Source organism: Somniosus microcephalus, chromosome 2 (assembly GCF_052327205.1).
Source record: "Somniosus microcephalus isolate GS21.2 chromosome 2, FLI_Smic_1.0, whole genome shotgun sequence".
Classification (NCBI taxonomy): Eukaryota; Metazoa; Chordata; class Chondrichthyes; order Squaliformes; family Somniosidae; genus Somniosus; species Somniosus microcephalus.
The window spans coordinates 28144999-28160309 of NC_140988.1; the positions used below are offsets into that span (position 1 = coordinate 28144999).

The following is a 15311-nucleotide window of genomic DNA, read 5'->3' on the forward strand; positions in this document are numbered from 1 at the left end:
GGACGGTAGGTAGTAATCAGCAGGATGATTCTCAGAGAGTGGATAGCATGTGGAACTTGCTACCACATGGAGTAGTTGAGGTGAAGAACATAGATGCATTTAAGGGGAAGTATATGAGGGAGTAAGGAATAGAAGAATATGCTGAAGGGTTAGATGAAGTAGGGTGAGAGGGGGCTCATGAGGAGCATAAACATTGGCTTGGACCTATTAGGCTGAATGGCCTGTTTCCATGCTGTAAATTCTATGTAATTCTGTGTAGTCTGTATCACAAGCTGGCCTTCTACAATGTGCATCAGTTCCAAACCTTTTAAGTGTCTGTTTTAATTGAGACGCTCAGTAGATTGATTTGCTAGTTCTGTTTCCACCCCAAGCACCAAACCAAATTTTCAAAGATGCTGCAGATTGAGGGATATGTGAACCATGGGAATATCTCTTGGCATATTACCCTTTCTCTTCTGAGGCCTGCATTTGAATCTGATACAGGCTGATAGGATGAAAGTCTTTGTTTGATGACTCTGGGTGAGAACAGCGTCACCCAGCTCCTAGTGAATCTAAAAAAAAAAGCCTCTCTCTAAACTGGCAGAAAATTAGCAGTCACGCTCAGAGAAGCTACAGGATGGCTGATGTGGAAAGTGGAAAACTGTTACACTGGTGCAGTAGAAGATGCTCGACTGAAACTGGGGCTACGGTAGATTGATGGGGCAGAGTAAAAGGATCTTTGAGTCTGAGGCAAATTGCTAGGGCAGAGTAAAGTGAGCTTTACCCTGCAGCTAACTGTACTGCATGTGATATGGAAGCGATTGATGCTGGCACTACGTAATAAAATTGCTGGTTCATGAGAATGTTCTACTCCTCAGCATTAACACTGCTCACCTTTATGAACCAAAATCTGTCCAGATGTTTTTAGAACTATACGATTTTACTTAAAGCTAGTTGATCCCTGTGACATTTCACAGGGAGATTCAAGACTTTGTAATTTTCAGGTGAAGCGTGGTTTGAGGGTGGATAATAATTGAACCGGGGCTGAGGGAGGACTGAAGTGCTGTAGGTGAGAAGGGGGCAGAGGAGGAAGGTAGTGGGGGGGGGGGGGGAGCAGAATGTGGTTAGATGGTGGGGGGGGGATGTTATAGGATGAGGGGCGACAGGGGAGATGGTGGAACAAGGCTAGAAGTTGGAGGCAAGGGCAGAGATAGAGTAGGGTATTACAGGTTGGGGAAAAGAGGGAGGGTGAGAAGGTGGAAAAAGGCTGATTGCCAGGAGAGTTTTCACTGATCTCCCATCCCATCCCTATTACATTGTGTTCCCTTGATGCCACGTTCTTTCATCCATTCTTTCCATTACCAGCAATTTCTATCTTTCCTTTGATTTCACTCTCCCCCAACTGTCTCTCCCTCTCCCATTTCTTGCTTTTTTCCCCCGTGCTTTCTCTCACTCCTTCACTCCCCACTCGATTTCTTCTACCTAACCTTCGATGGCAGAAGTCAGGTGTACGGCCTTGCTGTTTGCACGTTTAATTCCACTCCTTCAGGCAGCCGGCTCCATTGTCTTTGCCACAAAAGCAGCAATCGGGATCTCCGTGCCATCTTGTTCATTGTGAGAGATCATTTGGTGGTTCAAGGTAAGGTCGCCAACTCTGGTTGGATGGTACAGGAAACTTTGTGCTATCTGGCACCGACGGGACCGAGCTGTTGCCGTCCCATCAAAACTGCCGGACAAACCAGCGCTAATGTTGAAACATACGGAGATTTTGAGCTCCGTATCTGGCAACAAACCCGCAACAGCTTCTAAATAGTCGGCCGTACCTTGCAAGCGTCTCTGTAGCTTAGCAACAGCTTCAGCGAGACCTTGCAGAGCCTGACTGGTGAAAAAAAAGCAACGAAAAGAAAAAAAACCTAACGAAACGGCTCCTGATTTTTGTCGGTGGCTCGAGCATTCCGGACAGTTAACCTCTGGATAAACCAAAGTTTCCTGTATTGCTGGAGGTTTCATCACATGACCTCCTGCCTCTAACCGCGCCACCTCCGCGCTTCCGCCATTGGTTGCCCAACACCTCCATCTTCACGGCGCACCGCCTTCCCACACCAGTTGGGAAACAAACAGACTCTGTTACCTGATTGGATGATTCTTGACTCTCAGTCAAACAGCCTTTTTCAACCATCTCCAATATTTTTATAACTAATAAACGAGTGCTCAAAGAAAATGAAAAACAGAACTTTTTTTTAAAGGCCCAATGATTTTTTCCCCTGGTTGCTTGTCGCAGTGTCCTGGAGATTAATCTTCAATTCCTGGAGACTCCAGGTCAATCCTGGCGGGAACCAATGTTCCCTCTTATTTTTTTTGGCCCATGGGCCCTTTAAGCGGCTACGCGGCCCATTCAAATGTTCGCACATATGCGGTTTTTCCCTATAAAAAAGCCGGTGAGCGGCCTGCACGAAACCTCCAGACAGCAACCCTAGTTCAGGGGCACGTTAGTAGATGCAGGATCAGAGTTCCAGGATTAACCACTTTGTGGTTACAGCACAACACCACCTACAGAGATACAAGTTACTGCAAAAAATATGGACACTTTTATAATGGATTTTCAATACTTACAAATTTTCAATGGAATGTGTGCCCATGTGCTGAAACTAACATATTATAAAGGCAGGGTAAAGTTTTCTTTTAGAAATATGTGCAGCAATAGCTTGGCTCAGCAGGTAACAGTTGTAGGTTCAAGACCATACCAGGACTTTATAATCTAGGCTGGATAAACGGGCCTGGGCGATACATGCCACAGTGCTACCAGTGGTGGGAGGACTGCAACTGCAAGCTGAAGGTTCAATATATGAGTACCCTACGGGGCACTCACCAAAATATGGGTGTTATCCGACAGGGAAGCTGTGACAGCACACCATAACCTACAGGCATTACAGGTTATTAGTGCAGTACTGAGAGAGTGCTGCGTTGTCCTTCAGATGCGACATTAATTAGAGACCCATCCTGCTGGTTCAGTTAGCCTTGAAAGACTCCGTCACACAAGGTGAACTGCAATGGCTTCTCTCAGTGTCCGGGCCAACATTCCTCCCTCAACAAATCCCACCTAAAAATAAATAACTGGCTATATTTGTCTCGTGGCTGCTTGTAAGCGCTTTCTGTGCAAAAAATGGCTGCCAAGTTTTTAAAGCAATAGTCACTGCACTTCAAAGCAATTCATCGTGTGCCGTGCGTTCTTCATGTCTGGAGAGACACTATATGAATTGCAAGCCTTTCCTTCTTTAATTTCATTCAGATAAATCATTCATGGTAATGTTAAAAATATGAAAAATTTAAATGTAAGAAAAAATAATTTCAACCTGCGGAAACAAATGGCACTCTTAAATTTATCAGCTACAAATACACAAATAATGTGATTTATAACCTGCACATTCTTCATATGATTTGTACAAGCAGCAGACATATCCACAGAGCGGATTCAAATTGCCTTTGTCCAAGTAGCTCAATGCTCCACAAGTCCAGAGCAAATTTACCAAGAAATCAATCTTTATGTCTGCACTTGTGGACTGTGGCAAGACATAGGCCTAGAAATTCATTAAGGCGCTGCCAGCTTTGCGGCCAGTTACCGCCTAAAGAGGGCTTCTGCGGCAAAAATGAGTTTGCGCTGATATTCAGCGCAGCGGTATTGGCGGCGGTAGCCGTTAGCGCTGCGCCGGCACCGATGACGTCATCGGTGTGCGCAGTGCCCCGGTTCCGCCCCGAAACCGGCCCGATCCCCATATTTAGTAGCGGCCGCCTCCTCCGAAGCGGCCGCAAACAGCAACCAGAAAACGGGGCCGTGCTGTAGCCTTAGTGGGGCGCTTTAAAGGGGAAGGTGCGGCCGGCCACTTTTTCGGCGGCCGCCTGCCCGCACCTCCTTCCCCGGCCTCCTCCACCCCCCCCCCCCGCGGCATTGCCGGCTGCTTTCCGCGAACCCAGCACTTCTCCGTGGTGCCGGGCTCATTTGCCGGCACTCTCCAGCGGCGATCTCCCCGTTGCAGGCAACTCCCCCTTAAGAGGAAGAGGCCTGCAGTACCGCAGCCTGCCGCTCCGCAGCGGCTGGCGCAGCGGCGCCAAGAGCGCTGAAATTCAGTGTCAGCGCCCCAAGCGGAGGCGGGCACACCCTGGTATAGCGCCCTGTTCCGAATTGGGGCGCAAACACTGAATATCTGACGATCGCTAATGGCTCCCCGCCCAGCGCTAACTTTTGGGCGCGAGCGAGCTGGCCGCCCCAAAGTGAATTTCTAGGCCATAAAATTTAAAACAAAATCCGAGCGTATTGATAATACAGATTCAGCAGTTATCTGGGTAAACGGAACAAGGAGGCAACATTTACTAATTTTCTGTGAACTATTTTTTGGAAGGATTTTAAGTCTTGAACCTTGAGAAGATATGGCCTATTTATTAAAAGGCAGAAAGAACTTGCATTTGTAAAGCGCCTTTCACGACCTCATGGCGTCCCAAAGTGCTCTACAGCCAATGAAGTACTTTTGAAGTATAGTCACTGTTGTATTGTAGGAAATTTGGCGGCCAACGCGCGCACAGCAAGAGCCCACAAACAGCAATGAGATAATGACCGGATAATCTGTTTTTTAGGGATGTTGATTGAGGGATAAATATTGGCCAGGACCCCGAGGAGAACACGGCTACTCGTCTTCTAATACTGCCATGAGATCTTTTATGTCTACCTGAGAGGGCAGAGGAGGCCTCAGTTTAACGTCTCATCTGAAAGGCGGCACCTCCGACGGTGCAGTACTCCCTCAGTACTGCGACTGAAGTGTCAACCTGGATTATGCACATCAGTCCCTAGAGTGGGACTTGAACCCACAATCTTCTGGCTGAGATACCACTGTACCAATGCTGACACGTATTACCACAAAAATAGGATTACATTACTCAAAGATTCCCTGTTTTTAAGCAAGTTGCACAAATTATCACACCGGTGCAGTAAGCAGGTGAATTTCTGAGGTAGGGGCTAAAGCACTAATCTAAACTTAGAAAATAAAAACTTGACATCAGCTTCTATATATGTAGTTATATATGATGAATGGAGAGGGTTAAGAATGAGACAAATTTTATTTTATTTTTGTCCATGAGCAACACCACAGGAAATCAATTAGCATTATATAATAAAGTGGCATTCAAAATCTTGTCATATTCTGAGAGTAATACAATTTTAAAATGTTTGTAGTTAACGGGCTAAATTCATAACTGCCCATTTTCAGGTGCATAACTGACAGCGAGCTTCCAGTGCGCACCCAAACCGAGAGGCCCAAGGACCATCTTAAATTGGTCCTCGAGCCTTATTGTAATAGTCGGGGCAAGCTGTCGAAGCCTGTCACCCCTTGTCTCTGTGGGTTGATCTGCCTCGCATGCAGTGTCCCTTATGTAAGTCCTGGGAAGCGAAGAGGGAAGGAAAAGCGGCCTGCTGTAATGCTGTGGAGCCTGGAGGAGCAGGAGTGCCCCTCCCGGCTCAACATCAACACCCATGTAGAAAAAATACGCACAGTTTTGGTGGCGGCTTCCAGCGGTTCTTTTAAGGACTCCTGGTTAGACCGCTTTTACACCAGGCAATGCTGAGCAGAGCAGGCCCGGCACCTGTGCCTGCATTGCTCCGGGCAGACAAATTTCATGGAGGGTTCGTGAAATGGGTGCAGGACATTCCCTTCCTTATTGAGATGAAGCCTGCGCTCAAAGGCCCTGACAAATTTAGCAGTAGCCCAGGTGCGTCTGCAAATCGAGAGTGGGCCTTCCCCCTGCTAAAGTTGTCATTGTGCCCATTTTCCATCTGTAAAATGGGCACCACAATGTTGAATTTCTACCCCCAATGTTTATCTTTTAATTTCTGACAGCCTGATATGTTCCTTCCCATTTTATGTGGGTCTGTGAACATATCCACATTGAAGGACTAACAACTGTGATATAATCAGCATATTTTTACTCTTAAGTGATAATAATTCAGTCTTTATAAGTTCTTTTTGGAATTGTTTAAACAAGCCAAGGAACTTCTCTCCATGTCACGCTATCATTTTGACAGCTAGAATTTAGTTAACACCACCCTCCTCATAGATGATATCCTGATAATTTAAACTTCATTTCATCCTGACTCTGCACTGTGACAAATACGCCGAGGAATGCTGAATGGTGTTCCTACCATATAAGCATGGTCCAGAGATTGTTTCCTGTAATCCAGCTCCTCCTCCAGGTAGCCCTTCTGCTTGCTAAACAGCTCCTGGTGAAAGAGAATAAACATTCAGCTTTTAACGCACAGCCTGTTTTATCTGAGTCTGCCAATCTTCATTTCTACTTTACTTTTTTTGGTATTGCTCATTTCTCATTCACTCAGGCCAATTTATGTCCTGCTACTGCCCCCATTTGCACTTAGAAATGTTGCACTGTCTGCAGTATTGCTTCTTTCTGTTCCCAGTGCAAAAGGCACCGCCCCTCTTAAGCCACTATTGCGCGGCATTGACCAGCAGCTGCACTGCCCAATTTGGCACCTCCAAATCGGTGAGCGTGTTTTGAAGTGACTGCTTGCTGACCGCATTATGAGGGCCCACCAGGAAAATGGATCGGGTCCCATGCTGACTCCTCTGGGCGGCCACCAGTGTACCGTGCGCATCGCCTAACAATTTCTAACATTTTTGAGCACCAAACTATTTGATTTGTTCAGTGCAGTATCAGATATTTTTCTAGTCTAGGGGGAATGCAGCATTGTACTTAGACTGTATAATTGTTCTTGCGCTGTCATGCTGCTCCATGAGGGATGGTAGAACATGGAGTTCTCTCCTGTGATTTCCACAAGTCCTCAACTGCAGATATCTGAGGAGATGTCCAAGAAGGAACTCCTTCCTTGTGGATTATGATTATATCAAAGGTGAGGAAAAGGATGATAACAAAGAGGGAGAGGAAATCAGAATGTGCATCAGCTGTGGCTCAGTGGGTAGCACCCTTGCCTCCGAGTCAGAAGAATGTGGGTTCAAGTCCCACTCCAGGGACTTGAGCACATAAATCTAGGCTGACATTCCAGTACAGTACTGAGGGAGTGCTACACTGTCAGAGGTGCCATCTTTCTGAAAGTAAGCATGCAGGTGCAGCAGGTGGTTAAGAAGGCAAATGGTATGCTGGCCTTAGTAGCAAGAGGGTTTGAGTACAGGAACAAGAATGTCTTGCTGCAGTTGTACAGGGCCTTGGTGAGACCACATCTTGTGCAGTTTTGGTCGCCTTATCTGAGGAAGGATGTTCTTGCCATGGAAGGAGTGCAGCGAAGATTCACCAAGCTGATACCTGGGATGGCAGGAATGACGTATGAGGAGAGATTGGGTCGATTGGGCTTGTACTCACTGGAGTTTAGAAGAATGAGAGGGGATCTCATCGAAACTTATAACATTCTAACAGGACTAGACAGACTAGATGCTGGAAGGATGTTCCCGATGGTCGGGGAGTCCAGAACCAGGGGTCACAGTCTAAGGATAAGGGGTAAGCCATTTAGGACAGAGATGAGGAGGAATTTCTTCACCCAGAAAGTGGTGAACCTGTGGAATTCTCGACCAAAGAAGGCAGTAGAGGCCAATTCATTAAATATATTCAAGAAGGAGTTGGATATATTTCTTAAGGCTAAAGGGATCAAGGGATATGGAGAGAAGGCAGGAACAGGGTACTGAATTTGGATGATCAGCCATGATCTCGTTGAATGGCGGAGCAGGCTCGAGGGGCCGAATGGCCTACTCCTCCTATCTTCTATGTTTCTATGTTTCAGATGAGGTGTTAAACCGAGGCCTCGTCTGCTCTCAGGTGGATATAAAAGATCCTATGGCGCTATTTCGAAGAGCAGGGGAATTATTCCCGGTGTCCTGGCCAATATTTATCCCTCAATCAACATCACTAAAACAAATTATCTGGTCATTATCACATTGCTGTTTGTGGGAGCTTGCTGTGCGCAAATTGGCTGCCGCATTTCCTGCATTACAACAGTGATTGCACTTCAAAAGTACTTAATTGGCTGTAAAACAATTTGGGATGCCCGGTGGTCGTGAAAGGCGCTATATAAATGCAAGTCTTTCGTTCAGAGTCAAACCCAATGAAGGGTTTCTGCTACAACCTCCTAACCCATGTTCCTCTACCACAACACCCTTGAACTCACCGTCTGTGTGACTTGTTTTTTCATTCCCGTCTACCAGCGCAAGATTTTCTCATCTGGGGGGAATTAGTGGCACAGAAGTGGCTGATTCAGAGAGCACGAGGGAGGCAAAGGGTGAGGATGGGTGCGGGGATGAGGATGTATCACCTTCCCAGCAGAGGCCAAGGAGAAGGCTGCCCATGTCATTGTGGCAACATCAGGGAAGCACTTTCTTTGCTGAACCAATGAAGCGTGTGGCAGCTTCATTGGAATCTACAGCAGACCGCATCTAAGAAGTGGCCAGGAAATCAGTCGGGGCCTTCACTACCACAGAAACACAGGCCACTGCTCTGGTGTCAGTTGGGGACTGAATAGACAACACCAGCTTCCAGACCCTAGCGAAGAGGATGCTTTCTTGGAGCTATTAGGATTTGACACGTGGCATTAGACCTGATCAGTGGTGTGGTGTATGTAACCTGTTCCACCTTAAGAGAACTTAAGCCTGTTCCACCTTAAGAGATGTACTACTTTCTCTGGCTGCTGTATACGTAGTACCGGTGGTGACCACCGGTATATAAGCACTGTGTAGTAAGATTGTATTTCATATAGTCCCGACCTCCAACCAGTAAAGACCTGTGTGCTTTTCTGGCTGTCTCAAGCAGCAAGAGGAGAAGGAGCTGCCAAAACAAGAGAGTGGAGAGTGGTGGTCTCCTGACCAGGAAGAGGAGTAGCAGAAAGATAGATCACCACCTCCACCTCCTCCAACATCTTCAAACAACTGAGGTGCCTGGAGAGATTGGGCAGAGGAGGAGAAGGAGAAAGGAGGCCTATATCAACATCAACTGGGGAGAGGCCTTTTCTATCACTGCCTCCCCAAATTGGCCTCCACTTCAGGAGAGAGGGGAGAGAAACATCGGAAAAAAACCACCAACTGTTTGGAAGGAGGGAAGATTCATCTCGTTGAAACATCTACAGGTGGGTGTTATTTGGGGCACTCTCCCAAGACTTTGTATTTTAGGTGGGGGGAGAAAAGAAGAAGCAAGGCCGGACCATCAAGGGGTGTAGTGTGTGTGTGTGTGGCTCTTGTTAAAAGCTAGGCCACACACACCACTAATTAGCACCCCTACTATTGCCTGTCCTGGGAGAGCTGGAGCTGACCAGGTGAAGTCTCTAATTTCATTAATTACATCATTAAGACCTGTTGCAGGACTGAGCCTGGGCTTCTCCAGCTTTTCCAGGTGAAGACATCTTCTCCCCCTGCCAGAAGACCATCACCAAAGACTTTTAAACTACATCAGAGAGTGCCCCCCTGCCAACACCCACCCACCATCCTGAGTGGCAACACTGCCCTTGTGGTCTCCCTCCTTCCTACCCCCCTCCCTCTCTCTCTCTCTCTATCTCTCTCTGCCTGTCTTTCTAAGGCACCTCAGTCCCATCACCTTTTATTAATTGCCTATTGAGCAGAGGGGAGAGGGCCCCTCCCCCAATTTCATTCAGTAAGGGGAGAGGTGTGTCCTCATTTTAATCAGCTCCCTCTGCTCAATAGAGGACAAAAAAATATATATATTACCTGAGGCCATTAACACCTTCAGGCCTGTGACTTGGGGTGAGTGTAGCCCTTAAAGCACCCCAGAATGGCGACTACATCATCGCCGGTGGCGGGGCAAGCCAAGACTTATGCGGGGGCGGCAGCCACAGCCACAGCTGCTCCCGCTGCTTCTGCTGCCCCGTCACCATTTAAACTGATAACGAAAAAGCTTGGGGTGAAGAGCTACACTCACCCCACTATGACCATCGAGGCCTGCGTCAAAGCCATGGCTGGGGTTGTCGGCCCCTCAGCCATCGTCGCGGCCTCGAAAATGTACGGGAAGGCTGTGTTCTTCCTGGGGTCGGAGCGGGCGGTGTCCCTGGCCGTCACCAAGGGGCTCACCGTGGGCGGGACCTTCCTGCCGGTGGATCCTCTCGAGGCCACCACGCAGAGGATTGTCATCTCTAACGTCCCGCCCTATGTTCCCGGTGAGCTCCTCCTTCCCCATTTGCGTCAGCTTGGGGAGGTGAGGTCGGGGATCACGCCTATCCCGCTCGGCTTCCGGGAGGCCAGCCTTCGCCACGTCTTCTCCTTCCGGCGCCAGCTGTTTATCCAGCTGGCGCGGGAGGAGGGCACTGACGGAGCGTTCGTCGTCCTCCACGAGGGGACCGCCTATCGCGTCTTTTGGACGTCGGACGGTATGCGGTGCCACGCCTGCAAGGAGATGGGGCATATCAGGAGGAACTGCCCTGCCTCCAAGGCCGCCGGATCATCTCGTGCGGCCGAGGCTGGCGCCGCCGCTGCTCCTCCCCCCGGGTCTGCCCGCGCGTCAAGTACGTCTGATGCGCGGTTGACGTCGGGGGCCGATGCCACCAAGGCCTCCGGCGGGGGGGAGGGAGCGTGTCCGGCCGGAAAAAGGGCGCGGGGAAAGAAAAAACACCTTAGGGCGGGTCCCCCCGTGGATGGTGAGCCCTTGCCCCTTGAGCCCCTTACACCCGCGCTCCTCGCGGAGTTGACCGGGGCAGATGCGAGCGGGAGGGGCCTCGTGCCCGAGCCTGTGGCCGCAACCGCCGCAGCGGTATTGCCATTACCTGCGGCTGGGCTCGGGCCCGAGGAACCCGACAAACCTGCTCCGCCGGAGGGAGTTGAGGAGGAGGCCTTTGCAGACATGGAGGTCTCCCTCGCTCCCTCCGCGCTAAAAAGGCGCGATACCCTGGATGAGGAGGAGGACCGGGAGGAGGAGGAGGGGCCCTCCGAACAGGGGGAGTCGTCGCCCGCCGCGGGTGCTGCGCCCCCCCCCCACCGCTGCCACCATCACCGGCGATCGGCAGGGGTCGCCTGTCCCTCGGGAGGCTGAGGCAGATGTGTCTGTGCAGCACGTGCCTCCCGGGGATGAGGACGAGACCCTGCCCGTGGGGGGGGTCGCGGATCAACCCGCGGCTGAAATAGACTATTTATCGATGCCGTTACCCCTCGACGGGTCGGGCGGCCTGGGGTCTGGGTCGGGCGAGTTCGAAGAAAGTGAGCTCGCCCAAAGCGGCCCGGTCATTTCCCAGGGGCTGCTCGACCTGGTCGAGGATTTAGCCAAAGACGTCCCATCTGCCGGGTCAGAGGCCGGTGGCGCGGAAGAGGAAGGCCCTCTGGCTGTGTCTCGGGCGCCGGACGTCCTGGGGGAGTTCGGATTTGTGTTCTCCCCGATTTCTCCGTTCGATCTGGCGTCTGGGGCGGAGGGGGGCTCCGAACCGCTGCCGCCGTCTTCTGGCCCGGCGCCCCCGGAGGAGCCCAGGGAGAATTCCTCTGCCACCGATCCTGGGGGTGGGATCCGGGCGGAGGCGGGGCCGGCTGTTGCGGCCGAGCCGTCCGCTGCGCACTGCGCGGTGGGCGGGTCGGCCGCTGGTGACGACCCCCTGGAGGAGGATGGGGACTCGGTGATGGGCACGGAGGACGAGTCGGACTCCGGCGCCGACGAGGCGGTGGACGACCTCGTGCCCCTTGCCAAGTCTCCCCTCATTCCTGCAAGGGAACTCCGGGATTTTATGGCCACGTGCCTGGGTCGGCGCGGGAAGGTCCGGCTGGCCCTCGACAGGTGGTCGGAGCTGGCGCTGCTCATTGATTCCGTCCGCGCCGCCGTTAAGACCATGGACGCGGACGAGGGTGTGAACCCACTTGAGCTGCGTCGGCTCAGAACATTTCTCACTGGGCTGCTGAGGAGGTGGCGGCTGACTAGCGGCCGCGCTTCCTCCCCCCGTTAGTTGTAGGTAGAGGTTGCACTATGCTTCTGACATGAAGATAACCATAGCCAGCCTCAACATCAACGGCAGCGGGGAGGCGCGCCGCAGATTCAATAACTTCTCGGTCCTTCGGGACGGGAAGTATGCGGTGTGCTTCCTGCAAGAAACCCACACCGTTCCGGGAGACGAAGCCACGTGGCTCCTGGAGTGGCAAGGAGGGGTCAGCATGAGTCACCTCTCCAATAATTCCAGCGGGGTGGCTATCTTGCTGGCCCCGCATTTTCAGCCGGAGATCTTGGGGGTCAAGGAGCACGTGCCGGGCCGCTTGCTCCAGGTCACTGTTCGCCTGGGGGGCGTGCCGCTCCATCTAGTGAACGTGTATGCCCCTCAGGCCGGTGCACAGCAAGTGCGCTTCTTTGAAGAAGTGTCCGCTCTTCTGGGCTCCATCGACGTGGGCGAGTGCGTCATCCTCGGGGGGGATTTTAACTGTACCCTCGAGGCGAGGGACCGTACGGGTCCCCCGCGATGCCCGCCGGCGATGGAGAAGTTGAGGGACCTGGTCGGGTCCTTCGACTTGGTGGACATCTGGCGAAATCCTCATCCCGACTCCAGCGCCTTCACTTACGTGAGGTCTGGAGGAGGAGGGTCCAGAATTGACCGCCTCTACATTTCCCGGGCGTACGTATCCTGCGTTCCGGCGGCTTCCATGCGGCCGGTGCCGTGCACGGACCACCACCTGGTGTGGGCGGAGCTCGTCCCGCTGCGCGCTCGGGGAGGGTCCGCGTACTGGCACTTTAACAACCTGCTGCTGGAGGACGCGCGGTTCCAGGATTCGTTTCGTCGGTTCTGGGCCGACTGGAGAAGGAAGCAGGGGGGCTTCCCCTCCTTGAGGCTGTGGTGGGACGTGGGCAAGGCTCACGTGCGTCTCTTCTGTCAGGAGTATGCGAAGTGGTCGACCAAGAGGCGGGAGGCCCGGGTCGGGCGGTTGGAGAAGGAGGTGCTCGACCTGGAGTCCCGTCTCGGTCAAGTCGTCGGGGACTCGGCCCTGCGGAAGGTGTACGAAGAGAAGAAGGGCGCGCTGAAGGACCTGCAGCTCCTCGGGTCCCGAGGCGCGTACGTGAGGTCGCGGATCCAGCTCCTGCGGGACCTGGACCGCGGCTCCCCCTTCTTCTACTCGCTGGAAAAAAGACGAGGGGTCCGTAAGCAGCTCTTGGGGCTGCTGGCTGACGACGGATCTCTGGTCTCGGATCCGGAGGGAATCAGCGCGGAGACCCGCGCCTACTACGGGGCTCTGTTCTCTCCGGATCCGTCCAGCGAGGATGCGCGCAGAGTTTTGTGGGAGGACCTGCCGAAGGTCAGTCCGGAGGGCGCCGAAAAATTGGACGCTCCGCTAAGCCTGGCGGAGCTGACCGGCGCCCTCCGCCAGCTCTCTAGGGGAAAGTCCCCGGGGCTGGACGGGCTGACCGTGGAGTTCCACAGGGCGTTCTGGGACGTCTTGGGGGGCGACTACGCGCGGGTCCTGGGGGAAAGTTTGGCGACCGGGGAGATGCCCCTCTCTTGGCGCAGGGCGGTCATTGTCCTGCTGCCTAAGAGGGGCGATCTCCGCCTCCTCAAGAACTGGCGCCCGGTCTCCCTCCTCAGCACGGACTATAAAATCTTTGCCAGGGCTATGTCTGCTCGCCTTGGCACCGTGCTGGCCCACATGATCCACCCCGACCAGTCCTACACGGTCCCGGGCCGGACCATCCACGACAACATCCATCTGGTCCGGGACCTGGTCCACCACTCCCAGAGGGCTGGTCTGTCGGTCGCCTTCCTCTCCCTGGATCAGGAGAAGGCGTTCGACAGGGTGGATCACGAGTATCTTTTCGGGACTCTGCGCGCATTCGGGTTCGGGACGCATTTAGTCGCCCGGATCCGACTTCTGTACGCCGCCGCAGAGTGTCTGATTAAAGTTAACGGGTCCTTGACGGCGCCCCTTCGCTTCGGGAGGGGGGTGCGTCAGGGATGCCCCATGTCCGGTCAGTTATACGCCATTTGCGTGGAGCCATTCCTGCGCCTCTTGCGGAAGAGGTTGACGGGACTGGCTCTGCAAGGGCCGGGCGTGGAGGTGGTCCTCTCGGCTTACGCCGATGACGTGCTCCTCACGGTCACGGATCCCGCTGACTTGCGGAGGATGCGGGAATGCCAGCAGATTTACTCGGACGCATCCTCCGCCAAGATCAACTGGGAGAAATGTTCCGGACTCCTGGTGGGTCAGTGGCGGGTGGACTCCCTGCCGGAGGAGTTCAGGCCTTTCGCCTGGAGCACCACGCACCTCCTCTATTTGGGAGTCTACCTTAGCTCTGCCGAGGACGCCTGGCCGGCAAACTGGCAGGAGCTGGAGGCCAAAGTCACCACTCGCCTAGGACGCTGGACAGGACTGCTCCGAGTGTTGTCCTACAGGGGTCGAGCGCTGGTCATAAACCAGCTGGTGGCTGCCATGTTGTGGTACCGGTTGGTCACTTTGATCCCTCCACCTGCGTTTGTCGCCAAGATACAGAAGAAGCTCATCGACTTCTTCTGGGACAAAAGGAAGCACTGGGTCTCTGCTGCGGTTCTGTGTCTCCCGCTAAGGGAGGGCGGTCAGGCGTTGGTGTGCCTTCGCACCCAGGCGGCGACTTTCCGTCTTCAGACGCTGCAGAGATACCTGTACGTAGAGAATCCTCCGAGATGGTGCGCGCTGGCGACGTTTTTCTTCCGCCAGCTGCACGGCCTCAATTACGACACGCAGCTCCTGTTTGTGAAAGTGGGCTGCAGGCGTGCCGGCCTGCAGGAGCTGCCTGTCTTCTACCAGGAACTACTATGGGTTTGGAACTATGTCGCTTCCAGGCGGAGCTCTCCCCCGTCAGGAGCGGCGGCTCTCCTTCGGGAGCCGCTGCTCAGGAATCCGCACCTCCGTGAATGTGGGTTCGGGCGGCTGGCGGAGGGTGGGGCTGTGGCTGGCGGTGTGACCAGAGTCAGGGACCTGCTCGATGTTGGAGGAGCGGGCTGGATGGCGCCGGAGGAGCTGGCGTGGCGCCTGTCCTGGGCCAACGTCCGGCTCGCGGCCGAAGCCATCGAGTCGGTGAAAGTGGCACTGGGCCCCGATTCCACTAGGTGTATCGAGGCGGCTCAAGCACGTGGGGCGATCCCGTCTGAGCTTACCCCCGTCCGGACGGAATTCCTTATTGGCGCCCGGCCCCGAAACTCCCCTCGGGAGCCGGCGCCTCACAACTTGAGCCGTCTCGAGGAAATACCCTCCGTGCCTTTTCATTCCGCGCAGAGGGGTTTCCTGTACGGGCTGCTCCTGCACACTCTCCACTTTGCCATCTTAGTCTGCCGTCCAGACACGCCTTGGCGTGGCGTCTTGCCGACTGGCGGTGGCGGAGGTCCCCAATGG

The 15311-nt window shown here is 53.4% G+C and overlaps 1 protein-coding gene across 5 annotated transcripts in view; it reads right to left on the reverse strand.

Annotated features, from left to right (window-relative positions):
- The window catches only part of LOC147122628 (janus kinase and microtubule-interacting protein 1-like), a 546134-nt gene that overhangs the window by 58012 nt on the left and 472811 nt on the right, over window positions 1–15311 (reverse strand). For all 5 annotated transcript variants that reach the window (XM_086007999.1, XM_086008029.1, XM_086008019.1 and 2 more), the window contains one exon: window positions 6167–6244. In XM_086007999.1, coding sequence (XP_085864125.1) covers window positions 6167–6244 — 78 coding nt within the window. The remainder of the gene's footprint in view (window positions 1–6166; window positions 6245–15311) is intronic.